Raw genomic sequence first — 16824 nt, 5'->3', positions numbered from 1 at the left:
TGCATTAGTGTTAGCAAAATAACAATTTAAAACAATCACTATAACATGTTAAATCAAAATTAAACTTATACACATTTTCACAATTTTTCACAATTCTACACTTTTCAAATAAGCAAATATGAGAATGTATACAAAGTTCATAAGCTTTTAACTCAAATAACATGTCAAAATATTCATTACTAATAATTAAACAAGTCTCAAATGGCAAATATATCAAATTAATCAAGTTCATGAATTTTGGACTTAAAAAGTCCACTTTAATCTCCAAAAATCATGTTTAGGATCAATGTTTGGATCATTTAACTATCTAAACATGTTACACTACTCAATTTAGCAATAATTCATGACAAAAATTGGCCATAACCTGTTTATATCAAAAAGCCCCAAATTGCTCAAGAACACAAACTCTAGATTTCTAAAAATTTTAAAGTTTTTGGCTTCAAATCATGTTAAATAGCATCAATCTAGGTTATACATGCATAAAATACTAACAATTTAACACTAATTACACTAGAAATTAACAAAATTGCATTAGGTAAAAAATTGGAATTTATCACAAAAACTAGCAAATTTATGAGTTTAGGAGTGTAATTTTTACCATTTTGCTGAAGAATGAGAATCTAGGCATGATTAGAGCAAGAAAAATGACGAATTACGGTGGAAAATTGCGAATTTTAGAGGTGATTTTGGGGTTGGTTCGTGTTTGTGTGTGTGTTTTTTGTGCAGAACAGCGAGCTGTTCTTTTTATCAAACTGGCCTGGAATCCAGCCTCATGCGATCGCATGAGGTTGAAGAGTAAACCCCATGCGATCGCATGGGGTTCTGGGTACAGTACTTTCAGGGGTTTTTTTTTTTTTTTTTTTATATAAAACCTTATTCTTAATAAAACATAAAATTAATAAAATTTTAAAAATTTGTTTCTTTTTAGGATGAGGGCGTTTCGGATCGATGTCCTAGTCTGTCCCTCGACAAAATCTTTAAAATTTGTCAAATCAAAGCGCGGTTTTAAAAGTAAAGATTTTTGGATTTTTTTAATGTTTTTGGCATACTTTAATTCAATAAGATTAAAAATAATGATAATAAAAGTTCTCGTCCCTCCCTCGGGTAAAGCAATTTCGGTTCAACGACCTAGTCTTCAACTCACGACGAATTTTAAAAAACATATTTTTAACTTAGCGAAATAAAGTAAATTTTTGTTTTTAAATTCACACAACTTAAATTTAAAATATGCATAAAATTAAAAATTCACATTTTTTAAAAAATTAAAAATTCACACCAAACTTATATTATATTTTTGTTTTTATACATACAAACTTAAAAATATCAATTGTTCAAATATTTACAATTTTAAATATATTAATTTAAAAAGTTTACAATATTAATTTAAGATTTATATATTAATTTTAAAAACATGGTAAAAATAAAATTAAAAATCTTTTTGGTCTTTTATCCCACTTTAATCAATCAAATATTATCAAAAATATGCGCCCCTCTTTTCGGTAAAGTAATTTCGGTTCCATGACCTAATTTAACTCATGACGAATTTTTGAAATATTTTGGGTTGATTGATTAAAGATATTTATACCTTAAGAATAAACGTTAAATTTCGCAGTGATGTAATAAATTTTTGTATGATATCAATAATTTCGGTCGCCAAACCTAATTTTATTCAATACCAATTTAATACTTTATAGCGAACAAATTAGCGTTTATTATCAAAAGGTTAAAAATAAAAATAAAAAAATAAAAACTGTACAGACTTACCTGTGAGATAGTATTCTTAGTTATATGATCTATCTCATTCATAAGATAGTCGGTTTAATTGGTTTTCCATAGCTACATAGGCATAACCTCGAGCATTCAGTGTTTTTTCTTCTAAACATATGAAAGGTCCGTCTCTGCATAAAGTAACAAATTCGGTATTTGAATAAGTTTGATTATTTGAACATTTACCTCCATGTGACCATTTTCCGCATTTGTGACATCTTTCAAGGTGTCGTGCTCTTCTTTTCGCTGCGGATTTTGATTTTCCTTTACCAAATTGTAACTTATTATCTTCGCATCTGGATTCTTTTCTTACTCCGTCCAATCTTTCTCTGATTACTGATACTATTTCACTCGGAAGTGTGTCATTATTACGTTTAGTGATCAAAGCGTGTAGCATTAGACCATGGTTTAGTTCACAGACAGTCTTCATTTCCTAAAAAAAATAAAAATTCAGAATGGGTGGAGAAGACCAGTTCTTTAGGGTCTGCTAGGGAAAGACCATTCGGGTTCCATTTTCGAGAACTACACGAAAACAGACAATCTAACTCTAACAGAAATACATAAAATCCTTAAAAGACTTGATTCTCCTCACACTTAGTTAGCTGTGGTATCGAAATTGTGATTAACTTCGTTGTCGACTTCCATCGGACTATCTATGTAATGTTTAACTCTGTGACCATTAACTTTAAATTCAATTCCATTTGAATTTATTAATTCTATCGTTCCGTATGGGAAAACTCTTTTGACTATGAATGGTCCAGACCATCTTGATTTCAATTTTCCAGGAAATAGGTTGAATCGTGAATTGAAAAGAAGAACTCTGTCTCCTTCTTTAAATTCTTTTAAACTTCTGATTCTTTTATCATGCCATTTCTTCGTTCTTTCTTTATAGATTAACGAATTTTCGTATGCTTCATGTCTTAATTCTTCTAATTCATTTAGTTGACTTAATCGTAGACGTCCAGCTTCATGTAAATCAAGATTACATGTCTTCAAAGCCCAAAATGCTTTGTGTTCAATTTCTACTGGAAGATGACATGCTTTTCCGTAAACGAGTCTAAAAGGTGTGGTTCCAATTGGAGTTTTGTAGGCTGTTCTAAAACCCCAGAGTGCATCCTCCAACTTAATGGACCATTCCTTCGGATTTGATCCTACGGTTTTCTCTAGAATACGTTTTAAAGCTCGGTTGGTATTTTCAACTTGTCCACTTGTTTGTGGATGATAAGCAGTGGAGATTTTATGAGTTACTCCATATCTTTTAAGAACTTTCTCAAGTTGATTATTACAGAAATGAGTTCCCCGATCACTTATTAAAGCTTTCGGTGTTCCAAACCTTGCAAAAAGATGTTTTAAAAAGTTGACTACAACTCGTGCATCGTTAGTTGGAATAGCTTGTGCTTCCGCCCATTTAGATACATAATCAATGGCTACGAGAATATAGAGATTATTATGAGATTTTGAAAATGGACCCATAAAGTCAATACCCCAAATGTCAAATACTTCACATACTTGGATGACATTTTGTGGCATTTCATCACGTTGACTTATTTTTCCGGCCCTTTGACAAGCATCACAGGATTTGCAAAGAAGGTGTGCGTCTTTGTAAATTTTAGGCCAATAGAATCCAGCATCATAAACTTTTCTTGCTGTTAGTTGAGGCCCATAGTGCCCTCCTGTTGGTCCTGTGTGACAATGGTTTAAAATTTTACTAGCTTCATCTCCGAATACACATCGGCATATTATTCCATCGGGACAGCTTTTAAACAGATGTGGATCTTCCCAAAAATAGCGTTTTATATCACTGGAGAATTTCTTTCGTTTTTGGTACGATAATCCTTTTTCAAGGAATCCACATACTAAGTAGTTTGCATAGTCTGCAAACCATGGTATTTCATTATAATCTATCTTTAATAGATATTCATCAGGAAAGTTGTCTTATTTAGAACTTCTAATTCAGGATTTTCAAGGCGAGAAAGATGATCAGCGGCGAGATTTTCTGCTCCTCTTTTATCTCGGATTTCAATATCGAATTCTTGTAAGAGTAAGATCCAACGGATTAATCTTGGTTTGGCATCTTGTTTCGAAAATAGGTATCTAAGAGCAGAATGGTCGGTATAGACCACCATTTTTGCTAGAACGAGATATGAACGAAATTTATCAAAAGCAAAGACAATAGCAAGGAGTTCTTTTTCAGTAGTTGTATAATTTGTTTGTGCTCCTTGTAACGTCTTACTAGCATAATATATAGGTTGAAATTGTTTTTCAATCTTTTGTCCTAAAACGGCTCCCATTGCAAAATCACTTGCATCGCACATTATTTCAAACGGTAGATTCCAATTTGGTGTTATCATGATCGGCGCATTAGTGAGTTTCTCTTTAAGAATATTAAAAGATTTGATACATTCATCTGAAAAGATGAATGGAGCATCCCTTTCTAGGAGTTTATTCATAGGAGTGGCAATTTTAGAAAAGTCTTTTATGAAACGTCGGTAAAAACCGGCATGCCCTAGAAAACTCCTAACTCCTCTTACATTGGTGGGATGTGAAAGTTTAGCAATTACATCTACTTTAGCTCTATCCACTTCAATTCCTTCTTTTGAAATTTTATGTCCAAGAACGATGCCTTCTTTAACCATGAAATGGCATTTCTCCCAATTAAGTACTAGATTTGATTGTTCGCATCTAATAAGCATTCGTTCCAGATTAACTAGACATGATTCAAATGTATCACCGAAGACTGAAAAGTCATCCATGAAAACTTCCATGCATTCTTCTATCATGTCGTGAAAAATCGCCATCATGCACCTTTGAAAGGTTGCAGGGGCGTTGCAAAGTCCAAATGGCATGCGTTTGTAAGCAAAAGTACCATAAGGGCACGTGAATGTGGTTTTCTCTTGATCTTCGGGTGCTGTTGGAATTTGAAAGTATCCGGAAAATCCATCAAGAAAATAATAATAACTATTTCCGGCTAATCTTTCCAACATTTGATCAATGAAAGGTAAGGGAAAGTGATCTTTTCTGGTGGCGTCATTTAATTTTCTATAATCAATACATACACGCCATCCTATTACAGTCCTTGTAGGAATAAGCTCATTTTTTTCATTTGTAATGACAGTCATGCCACCCTTCTTAGGCACGCATTGAACTGGGCTTACCCATGGACTATCAGAAATTGGATAAATTAGACCCGCGTCTAGCAGTTTAATAATTTCTTTTTTTAACTAAATCTTGCATATTCGGATTTAGTCTTCGTTGGCGTTGTACATACGTTTTATGACCTTCTTCCATAAGGATTTTATGTGTGCAATACGAAGGACTTATTCTTTTAATATCATGAATCTTCCATGCAATGGCTGGTTTATGAGCTTTCAACACAGAAATGAGTTGAGATTTTTCATTTTCAATAAGAGAAGACGATATTATTACAGGTAATTCAGATTCACCATGTAAATAAGCGTATTCCAAATGGTTTGGAAGTGGATTTAAGTCTAATGTTGGAGGTTCTTCTATCGATGATTTATATCGATATCTGTCTTCTTCTTTTAGCATTTGAATTTCTTCTGTTGTTGGTTCATATCCATTAGCTATTAGTGTAGCTAACATTTCAGCTTCATCAATTGGTTCATTACCTTCTCCTAAAGAACATTCTCCTGTTCCTTGTAATTCTGGAAATTCTTCTAATAATTCTGCATGTGAATCTATAGTTTGAATATAATAACATGTATCATCTGCATATTGCGGTTGTTGCATTGCTCTATCAACTGAAAAGGTAACACTCTCGTCCTCAATACTTAGGCTCAATTTCTTACCGAACACGTCTACCATTGCTTTAGCCGTGTTTAAGAATGGTCTTCCTAATATGAGAGGAACTTCAGAATCTTCTTCCATGTCCAGAACAACAAAATCTACTGGAAATACTAAAGTACCAACTTTAACTAGCATATTCTCCATTATCCCTCTAGGATATTTTATTGATTGATCGGCTAGTTGTATGCTTATTCTTGTTGGTTTCAATTCTCCAAGGTCTAGTTTAGTGTATAGTGAAAACGGCATTAAATTTATACTAGCACCTAAGTCTGCCAATGCTTCTATTGAACTAAGACTACCCAGAAAACATGGAATTGTGAAACTTCCTGGATCAGATAGTTTTTCTGGTATCTTATTCAACAGCACTGCTGAACAATTAGCATTCATAGTAACAGACGAGAGTTCTTCCATTTTCTTTCTATTCGAGATTAGATCTTTCAGAAATTTAGCATATCTAGGCATTCCTGAAATCACATCAATGAAAGGAAGATTTACATTTATCTGTTTAAACATATCCAAGAATTTGGATTGCTCGGCTTCAAGTTTCTCTTTTTTCATTTTACTTGGGTAAGGAAGTGATGGTTGGTATGGTTTAACATAAGGTTTATCCTTAGCTGTGTTATCTTCATTAACCTTTTCAACTACCGGTTCTTTTTCCTTATCTTGTTCAGGTTGTGGTTCTTGTGGAGTAGGAACAGCTTCATCAGAAGTTACAGGTATTTCAGGTGGTTTAAGTGTTGTACCACTTCTTGTGGTAATGGCTTTAGCTGTTTCATTCCGGGGGTTAGCATTTGTATCACTAGGTAAACTTCCCGGTTTTCTTTCACCTATTAACCTTGCTAGGTTACTTACTTCTTGTTCCAATTTTTGAATAGAAGCTTGTTGATTTCTAAATGCTTGAGCATTTTGTTCATTAGTTTGTTTCTGAGATGTGAAAAATTGCGTTTGAGTTTCAACTAGCTTCGTCATCATATCTTCTAAATTCGGCTTTTTATCATCGGTTTGTGGTGGTTTGTTTTGAAAATTAGGTCTTTGCTGGTTGTAAGTATTATTGGATACTTGTTGATTGCTAGGACCTTGTTGGTTGTTGTATGGAATATTTCGGTTATAATTCTGATTTTGATTGTAAATCGGTCTTGGCGGTTGATAATTATTCTGATAATTATTTCCAGGCCTTTGGTTTATGTATGAAATATTCTCTCTTTGTTCCATTGTTAATTCAATACTAAGACAATCTTTTGTCAAATGTGGTCCTCCACACTGCTCACAACTAATTCGTATTGAGTGGATATCTTTAGTCATCTTTTCCATTCGTCTCTCGACAGCATCTATCTTTGCAGAAATGGAATCTAAGTCATGGCTAGAATCGGCTCTAGCTGCTTTAGATGATCTAACGATATCTTTTTCTTGGTGCCACTCATGTGAGTGGGAAGCAGTGTTATCAATAATTTTGTAAGCATCAGTTTCGGTTTTCTTCATAATGGAACCACCAGCTGCAATATCTATGTCTTTCCTTGTAGTGATGTCGCATCATTGGTAGAATATTTGTACTATTTGACAGGTATCTAAACCATGTTTCGAACATCCTCTTAATAACTTTCCAAATCTTGTCCACGCCTCATATAGAGTTTCATTTGGCTTCTGTGTGAACGTAACAATTTCTCCTTGAAGTCTTACGGCTTTAGATGCCGGAAAGAATTGTTTAAGAAAATTTTCAACTAAAACGTCCCATGTATCGATCGCCCCTTCAGGTAACGATTCCAACCAATCTTTGGCTTCTCCCTTTAAAGTCCAGGGAAATAACATGAGATATATCTGTTCATCCTCAACTTCTCTTATTTTAAATAGTGTTCAGATCCTATTAAAGGTACGAAGATGTTCATATGGATCTTTCTTCGGCGCACCACTAAATTGGCATTGATTAGTCACCATATGTAGAATTTGTCCTTTGATTTCATAATCTGGCGCATTAATGTCTGGATGAGTAATTGCGTAACCTTGGCCAGTGCGTTTAGCTCTCATTCGGTCTTCCATACTTAAAGATTCCAGATTTTCCATGATTGAATTTGTTGAATCCGAATCACTAGAGGATTCTGATTTAATGGTTCGTTCCTCAACAATTGTGAATGATTGGTGGTTCCGGAGGAAAATTTAATGGTTCATGATCTATGAATTGTCCCTGAATATTCTCCGGATTCTCAATTGTGAGGTCGGGTTCAAAAAATGGATTATCGAAAATTTAAATTGGAGTACTTGGTCGACTGGATGATGATTCTAAAGGAAAATCAACGGCGATAATATTTGCTAGATGTCTTGATCTAGTTACAGGTGGTGAACGTACAAAAGGTGGTGAACGTCTTGCTCGGTGCATTCACTGAATATCCTATTAGTTTTTAAAAGGAAAGAAAAAAATTATATAAGTTATCTAATTAATAGACTTTTCTGATTTTGCCCACGTTTCGAATAGCCAAAAGATGCAGCAGAGGGGCAGGATTCGTTTGGTCTCAATATAATTGAGGACTGTTTGGCTCCAATAACCCGGTCCATGTACAAATCCAACTATTACTACGAACCAGAAAATTTTGATGTCTATCAATTTAACCACTTAAAATAAATTTTCGTAATTTTAAGAAGTATAGATAAGAAGTAGAAAAAATTCTAAGTCCTAAAAACTAGAATGACGAGAAATAAGAAAGAAAAAGAGCGCGTCGAAAAAGGTCGAAAAAGAAAAGATCGAAAAATAAAAGGCGTTGAAAATTAAGAAAGAAAAAAAAAATGACTATAAAACTTAAAAAAAACTCGACTAACCCAACCTTATTACTATCACTAACATAAAATTATAATCGCAAATTGAGATTACTAATTGGAATGATAATTGATACATAGGTAAAAGGTGTCTAAAAATATTAAAGCTTACAGGAAAAACTATATCCCAAATGGCAATATCTCAAAAAGGTATTAAAACTTAAAAAAACGTCGCAGAATTCTAAAGCACTTAAATCTTAGTCTAAAGAAAAAGCACTTAAGGGATTTTACGACAAAGCCTAAAAATCTAGAAATAAAAATAACTATGGCAAAAACTATGAATTAAAAATAAATACGAGCAAAAATTACAAAAGTTACGCTAAAACAATTAAAAAGGGATAAAATATAAAAATATACTAAAAGTGGTAAAAAGTACAATTTTTATAAAAATATTATTTTTATATTATTTATTTTATAAAACTATTAATTTTATATTTTATAAAACTAATTAAACTTAAAAATACAAATTAAATAAATAACTAAATTAAATATTTAACTAATCTAACCTAATTAGGGTTTAAATATAATAATAATAATTATAAACCGTAATTAATGCAGTACTCAGTCAACTGTGGCGTGTCAGACGGGCTCATGCGATCGCATGAGTCCTAAGTTATCCAGCCATGCTATCGCATGGGCTAGGTTTCGGGCCACAGTGTGGGCTGCTACAGTACTGGACTCGAGTGTTTTTATTTTTTTTTTGCTGTGTTAAATTTTCTGTTTTATATATTTATGTAATATATTTATATAAATTAAATAAAACTTATATTTTTATAAAATAAAGATAAATAAACTTTTATAGAACTCAAATATTTAACAAACTCTTAAAAATATTTATATTTTTGTTTTCTTTTTATATTTTCGAATATATTAAAACGTATTTTTACAAAAGCGTAAATTTTTTTTTTTATATTAGCGTTGCGCTTCCGGCTTTTAAGCTAGATGGTTTTCCGACAGCGGCGCCAAAAATACTTGATGTTCTACGAGGTGTATATAAAATAGCTTATATTTTACAAGGAAATACTATTAAATACGATACAATTTTACTCAAGATATTTATTTATTTATTGAATGGATATACTTAAACCTTGCTACAACACTTATAGGCAGTGTACCTAATCGTACAATAGTGTAGTTTTTAGTAAGTCCGGTTTGTTCCACACCAAAAATCTTTTAATCAAAGCTTAACGCTATATTAGTTTTATTTTATAAAAATACAAATATATATAAGTAATATTATTATTATAAAGGGGGGTTTTTACCGTTTAATAACCGGTTTGTCGATTTTAAAACTTTAGTCGCAGTTAAAACAAAATGTAAAATATTAAATAAATAAAAGACTTAATTTAAAGCGTAAAGTAAATAACGATAATGAAATTGCGATAAATAAAAGTGCGATAAAATAAACTTGCGATAATTAAAAAGTACGATAATTAAAAGTGCAATTAAATACAATAACAATAAATAAAAGTGTTATAATTAGAAGTGAAATTAAATATAAAATAAAGGAAATTAAATATGAAATAAAAGAATTATGCTTATTTAAACTTCCGTAATCATGATGTTTGACGTGTTGATTTTAGTTTTATGCCCATGGGTTAATTGTCCTTTGTCCTGGATTATTTAATATGTCCGTCTGGTTTTTGTCCATAATAGTCCATCGGTCATAAATATAAAGTGCGAGTATCCTCGTCAAATTATCCTTATACCTGAAGTTAAATATTCCAACTAATTGGGGACTTAAACTGTAACAAGATTTTAATACTTTGTTTAATAATTACACCAGGATGTCGACTGAATGTAACCCAAGGTTTTAATACTTTGTTATCAATTATGCCAAGTGTCCTTGTACATAATTTCACCCCTGTTTTAATAATTCTAGTGGCTATTAATCCATTCCCGTGTCCGGTTAAATGAACGATTATTCGTACATATAAATACCCCGCCCATCGTGTCCGATCGAGTGTATATGGTTATTTATAGGGACGTCCAATTGTAAATCTTTATATTAACATTAACAAATTATCATTTAGTTAAACAAATATAAAGCCCATTAATAGTCCATAGTCTAATTTTCACAAGTGTCGTTCTTTTGTCCAAACCCTAATTATGGTACAAAGCCCAATTACCCAATTTTAATAATTAGCCCAACATCATGATTACTTCGGATTAAATAAGCATAATAATAACTTAGCTACGAGTCATTAATGTAAAAAGTTTGAACATAACTTACAATGATTAAAAATAGCGTAGCGTTACACGGACAGAATTTCGACTTACACCCTTACAACATTCGCTAACATACCCTTATTATTAGAATTAAAATTAAAATTAAAATATAAATATAAATATATACTACGTATATAGATAGAGAGATTGATATTATGGATAGAAAAAATGGTGCACCAAAGCTCGATTTTTATAGGCCTGTGATCTGGAAAAGGGGCTCATGCGATCGCATGGATTTTTGCCTTCCAGGCCATGCGATCGCATGGCCAGCTGGGGAGAGCCACTTTTGGTTGTTTTCTTCTGCCGACGTTTATTTAAAAATAATATAATATATATATTAATTTTAAGAATTAATTATATATTATATTATATTCATATGCATAGTTGACTTGTAATTTTTAGTCCGTTGCGTCGAGCGTTGAGAGTTGACTCTGGTCCCGGTTCCGAATTTTCGAACGTCCTTGCGTACAATTTAATATCTTGTACTTTTCGTTTTGAATCTTGTACTCTTGTAATTTTGAGACGTTTCTTATCAATAATTGGAACCTCATTGATTGTATTTTGTACTTTTGAGCTTTTTGGTCGTTTGCGTCTTCAATTCGTCGAATCTGTCTTTTGTCTTCACCTTTTATTATTTAAACGAATATCACTTGTAAATAGGACAATTGCAACTAAAAGCTTGTCTTTCTTGAGGAATAATGCTATGAAATATATGTTCGTTTTTAGCATTATCAGACTGACATGGGGTAAATGGAGGTGCTCGACGTGAGTGGGGAGTGATGTCACTAAGTGACATGGGGGAGACGGGTGAGTGACACATCCCCACTCCTGGTGCTCTAATGCTCGCCATACACAACTATATTTAGTGTTGAATACGAACATTTTGTATTCATAATGATAAATAACTAGAAAAAATTCGGACCGCGCGTTGCTGCGATTGTATTTGGATATGCGTTGTTTGCTACGTAATATACCTAATGACCCGCGTTGTAGTGGATCATTATAACGACTTTTATAAAACTAATGTTGAACGAAAACTGAAAAGACAAATTGCGAATAAATTGGGTAGAAAGATTCGAAGTCGTGAAATATAATTAGTGAGTATATATATAATTAATTCAAAATGTTTCACTTTTTTACAAAAAAAAAAAAAAAAAACTCCGATTCAAATATTAGTAGTTGCAATTTTTTCGTTAAATTATTTCGATTTGAACGGTGATAATAGAGAAATCTAACTCATAGCGAAAAAAAAGATAAATCCCGAAAATTGTGTAAGTTTTATTTAATAATTATTATATAAAATTAAAGAGTTACATTTAAACACTCAAAGTTACCTTTTATACCCCACTTTAACCCCTATATATTTACAACTATTACCCATGAACTACAACTATTTTGACCTTTTTCTTCCTTGGTGAAAACTACAACACCCACCACACAGAAACTAACTCTAAACGACCAAAAATTTGGTGGCTTTTAGTATATATAGAAATGAATTTTTTCTCAACAGAAAATCTCAGTTTTTCATAAAGAATGGTCAACTAATTAATAATTCTTGCTTTTTGTTAAATTTATATACATATTCATAATCTAAACATGTAAGATCATATGTTTTTTTTTTGTATTTCTTCTTATTTCTGGGTTAAGAATAATTGCAGGGTCCTTGCAGTCATTTTCTGAAAGATAGTTTGGTGGTCAAAGTATTAAAAAGAAGACTTTGTTGCTCAACAGCTATTTGGAACTTGAGGGACCAGAAAAGAAATTAAGTTATTATTTAAGTTATCTAATTTATCTTTTCATTATCTGATTCATTCGTTCATCTCTGTAACTGTGTGAAATTCATTCTAGGGTTTCATATCTTCCGTTCTCTGTATTCATAATTATCTTTTTGATAGCTTGAGAGAGATTACTGTGAGATTGATTGTGTGTGAACCGTTGTAAGGATCTTGTATCGTTTTGGTACTTATTTTTAACTTCTAAGATTGGAGATTTTTCATCTCATGTGGTCGGTGGATTTAGTTTCTTGTTTTTGTTCATGGTATCAGAGCGGCAAAGCTTGATATCGTTCGATCCGGTGTTCAATTGATTCTAATTTTTCAGATCTGAAAAATTAGGGTTTCTTTTCTTCGATTGTTTCTTTCAAGATCAGTTGAAGGTATTACTGTTTCTACTTTGTTTGGGTACGACAACGACTTGTGGATTCTATTTTGGGTCGATTTGCTGTTGATTAGTAGTTTTTTGGTGAGAAACCGTAGTTTGATAAATTAGGGTTTGTTCGTCTTGATCTTCTTGTTCTTCCGCTACAGATTTGTCTTCAAAAGGGAGTCTCGTGTTTATTAGTGCTTTCTTTTACCCTAACCTGGTCTCTACGCCCAACTCTTGATCTAGATCCTTGAGATCTATGAAAACCTGATCAAGCGTAGATTGATCTTGACCTATTGTTTCTTGTAAATCATCTCTACAAGTTGCCTGGTTAGTAACCACTCCAGTGGGTTTGTTTCTTATCCTTACAGGTGTCTGAACCATGGATTTGTTGCGGTTTTATGTGTTTTTTGTTTTCTCTTTTGTAATTGCTTTTGTGATTTACTGTTATTCTTGTTATTCTCTTTGATTTCTTGTTATTTGTTTTTATCTGTGTTTCATTATGTCTGATAGTGATTCTATGTTGGTCCAACCAAGATTAGCAAACTTGAATTTAATGATCCTTTATATTTACATCCTAGTGACACTTCTGGTGCACCATTAATTACACAGAAATTGAAAGGAACTGAAAATTATAATGTGTGGTCCTGTGCTTTGAAACTTGCATTACAAACTAAAAATAAGCTAGGATTTATTGATGGTTCACGTGCTAGGTTTGAATATGAAGATGATGATGTTCTTCTTGGTCAATGGGATAGATGTAATTCTGTTGTGCTTACTTGGATATTAATGTCATTATCTGAAGATGTTTATAATGGACAAATTTTCTCTAAGACTGCTGAATCTGTTGGGACTGAGTTAAAAGAAACCTATGATAAGATTGATGCTTCTGTTACTTTTAATCTATATCAAAATATTAATTCTTGTAGTCAAGCTGGCCAACCTTTGTCTGATTATTATTATAAGTTGAATGCTATGTGGAGACAGTTTGATGACATGATTAAAATTGATGATATAGTGTCTGCTAATAAATCTTTTCAAGAACATAATCAATTTTTGAAACTCATGCAGTTCTTAATGGGTCTAGGCGATGTGTATGTGCCTATTAGGAGTCAAATTCTTATATCTGATCCCGTTCTTAATGTTAAAACCGCTTTCTCTATTATTTCTAGAGATGAGTCTCATAGGTTACATTCCAATAACTCTGTTAAAATTTAATCATCTGCCTTTGTGAGTAAAACCAGCAATACTAGCAACAATAATAGTGGTTACAATAACAAGAAGAAATACAGAAATCCATCTTTAAAGTGTACTAACTGCAATATGCTAGGTCATACTGTTGATAGGTGCTTTGAACTTATTGGTTATCCACATGGATATATTAAAAAAAAACCTTTTAATCAAGGGTCACCTAGATTTAATAGTAATAACTGTGCTACTGATAAAAATGGTAGTTCTGGCTCTTCTGTTCAGTTAACCAGTGATCAAATTATGAAGTTGCTTAGCTTGGTAAATGAGAAACCTTCTTCAAATCACCTGGATGTTAACATGTCAGGTAATTTCACAAATAATAATGTTTTCTTTAACACAAATTTTGATAAATTCTTTTGTGCTAATAGTTCAAAAAACAATAATATGGTTTCTAAAGGGTGGATAATTGATTTTGGTGCAAACCAACATATGGTTTCTTTTTCTCAAAATTTAAGCAATGTTGTTAATGTATCTGATTTAAATTTGTCTGTTAATCATCCTATTGGTACTAATGCTAAGATTTTTCAAATGGGAAATTTAGAACTTTCCAATAATATTAAGCTGTATGATGTTCTGGTTATTCCTCAATACTGTGTTAGCCTGTTATCTGTTAACAAATTAATAAAAGATAGTAATTTAGTTGTGAGTTTTGACATTAATAAATGCTATATTCAGGATTTGCTTCAAAAAAGATTGATGGGGACTGGTAATGAAAGTGATGGTCTTTATTTTTTTGATGAATGTGTTAATGGTAAGATTATCATGTCTAATGTTTCAAATAATTCTAGGTTTAAAACCAGTATTTGGCATAATAGACTTGGTCATCCTACTAGTCAAGTGTTAAATATACTTAAAACACATCTTAACTTAAATAATATTGATTTTATGAACCTTGTGATATATGTCATAAAGCTAAACAAACCAGAGAACCTTTTCCATTAAGTGAACATAAAACAAAAGGTGTTGGGGAGTTGATGCATTTAGATGTCTGGGGTCCATATAAAATCAAAAGTAAGGAAGGTTTTAGGTATATCTTAACTGTTGTGGATGACTTTTCTAGAGTTGTTTGAATTTATCTTTTAAAAACCAGAGATACTGTGTTTGATCATATTGAAAGTCTTTACAATCTTTTATTCAATCAATTTAATGTCAAAATTAAAACTATAAAAACTGATAATGGAACTAAATTTGTTAACACAAAAATGAAAATGTTTACTAGAACTAAAGGTATTGTACATCAGACATCTTGTGCTTACACACCTCAGCAGAATGGGATTGCTGAAAGGAAACATAGGCACCTTCTAAATGTTGCTAGGTCCCTTATGTTTCAGGGGGAATTCCTTTGTATCTTTGGTCCGAGTGTATCTTAACTGCTACTTATTTGATTGACAGGCTTCCATCCTCTCTCTTATCTGGAAAGTGTCCCTATGAGTTGATTTATGGTTCTTGTCCTAATTTCTCCCATTTAAGATCCTTTGGTTGTCTTTGTTTTGCTACTGTTTTAAATCAAATTGATAAATATTCTTCAAGGTCTCTTAAATGTGTCTTTGTAGGTTATTCTACTTCTCAAAAAGGATATAAACTGTTTGATTTAGAAAATAAATGCTTTATTTTTTCAAGATATGTTAAGTTTTATGAGCATGTTTATCCTTTCAAAACCGAGTCTGTTTACAAAATGAACCTTGATGAAAATAGTAATCATTTAAATTTCTTTGATTTTACAATGTTTGAAAATGATTCTGAAATTGTACATGAGTCTAATATAGATAAGTCAACTGTTTTTAACCAAATGGATCCTATAAGTCCCAATGATGAAGGGAGACACAGTCCAAAGGATGATGGCAGACATGTTACTCCAGTTGACTCTTCTGAGTCAACAGGTGATGGCAGACATGCAACTTCCTATGAAGGAACATCTGGTGGACATAATGCTGTCCCTGAGGGCACTTCTAATGTAGATGATACATTAGAAGCTATTGTTAATATAAATGCTAAATATTTAAGAAGAACAAGCAGAAGAACAACTTTACCAAAAAGATTAAATGATTATTTACTTGATAATAAGGTAAAATATGGTCTTAAAAATTACTTAACATATTCTAAACTTGGTTCTGAAAATTTCTGTTTTATCACTTGTTTAAATAAAAGTCAAGAACCTAAGTCATACCAAGAGGCATCAAAGAATAAGAATTGGGTTAATGCTATGAATGAGGAAATTGAAGCCCTTCTTAGAAATAATACTTGGATTATTACTGATTTGCATTGTGATAGAAAACCTATAGGATCAAAGTGGGTTTATAGAATAATATAAGACTTCTGGTGAAATAGATAGATACAAGGCTAGATTAGTTGCCAATAGGTTATAATCAAATACAAGGTCTAGATTTTGATGAAACCTTCTCTCCTGTTGTTAAAATGGTTATTGTTAGAGTCATTATTACTGTTGCTATTCAAAATGACTGGTCTTTACATCAACTTGACATAAATAATGCCTTTCTTTATGGTGACTTAACTGAAGATGTTTATATGACTTTACCTGAGGGATATTTTGATAAAGATGACAAAAGAGTCTGTAAACTTGTTAAGTCTCTTTATGGGTTGAAACAAGCTCCTAGGAAATGGAATGAGAAATTTTGTGAAACATTGTTTGAATATGGCTTTGTTCAAAGTGTGAATGATTATTCTCTTTTTACCAAACATACTGATGATTGCTCTTTGTTTCTGCTTGTTTATGTTGATGATATTATTATTACTGGCAATAGTGAAAGTTGTATTAGTCAGTGTAAGCATTTCTTGCAAACTAAATTCAAAGTTAAAGAGTTG

General features: G+C 32.0%; 1 protein-coding gene across 1 annotated transcript; it reads left to right on the top strand.

Moving 5' to 3' along the window:
- The first annotated feature begins 13132 nt into the window (after positions 1 to 13132).
- Positions 13133 to 16312, top strand: LOC139859750 (uncharacterized). The gene is made up of 5 exons (XM_071848524.1): positions 13133 to 13174; positions 13288 to 13937; positions 13995 to 14752; positions 15333 to 15443; positions 15555 to 16312. Exons 1-5 carry the CDS (start codon positions 13133 to 13135, stop codon positions 16310 to 16312), a joined length of 2319 nt encoding a protein of 772 aa, XP_071704625.1.
- Positions 16313 to 16824: the final 512 nt, after the last annotated feature.

Source organism: Rutidosis leptorrhynchoides, chromosome 7, assembly GCF_046630445.1.
Source record: "Rutidosis leptorrhynchoides isolate AG116_Rl617_1_P2 chromosome 7, CSIRO_AGI_Rlap_v1, whole genome shotgun sequence".
In the NCBI taxonomy this organism is placed as follows: Eukaryota; Viridiplantae; Streptophyta; class Magnoliopsida; order Asterales; family Asteraceae; genus Rutidosis; species Rutidosis leptorrhynchoides.
The sequence above is the reverse complement of the archived record's forward strand: the minus strand, read 5'-3'. Positions and strand labels throughout refer to the sequence as shown.

Coding starts and splice junctions, on each gene's coding strand:
- LOC139859750 (XM_071848524.1), top strand. CDS start 13,133: ATGGATTTGTTGCGGTTTTATGTGTTTTTTGTTTTCTCTTTT. Junction 13,938..13,994: donor TCTAGAGATGAGTCTCATAG/GTTACATTCCAA, acceptor GAGTAAAACCAG/CAATACTAGCAACAATAATA. Junction 14,753..15,332: donor TTTTGATGAATGTGTTAATG/GTAAGATTATCA, acceptor CTTATGTTTCAG/GGGGAATTCCTTTGTATCTT.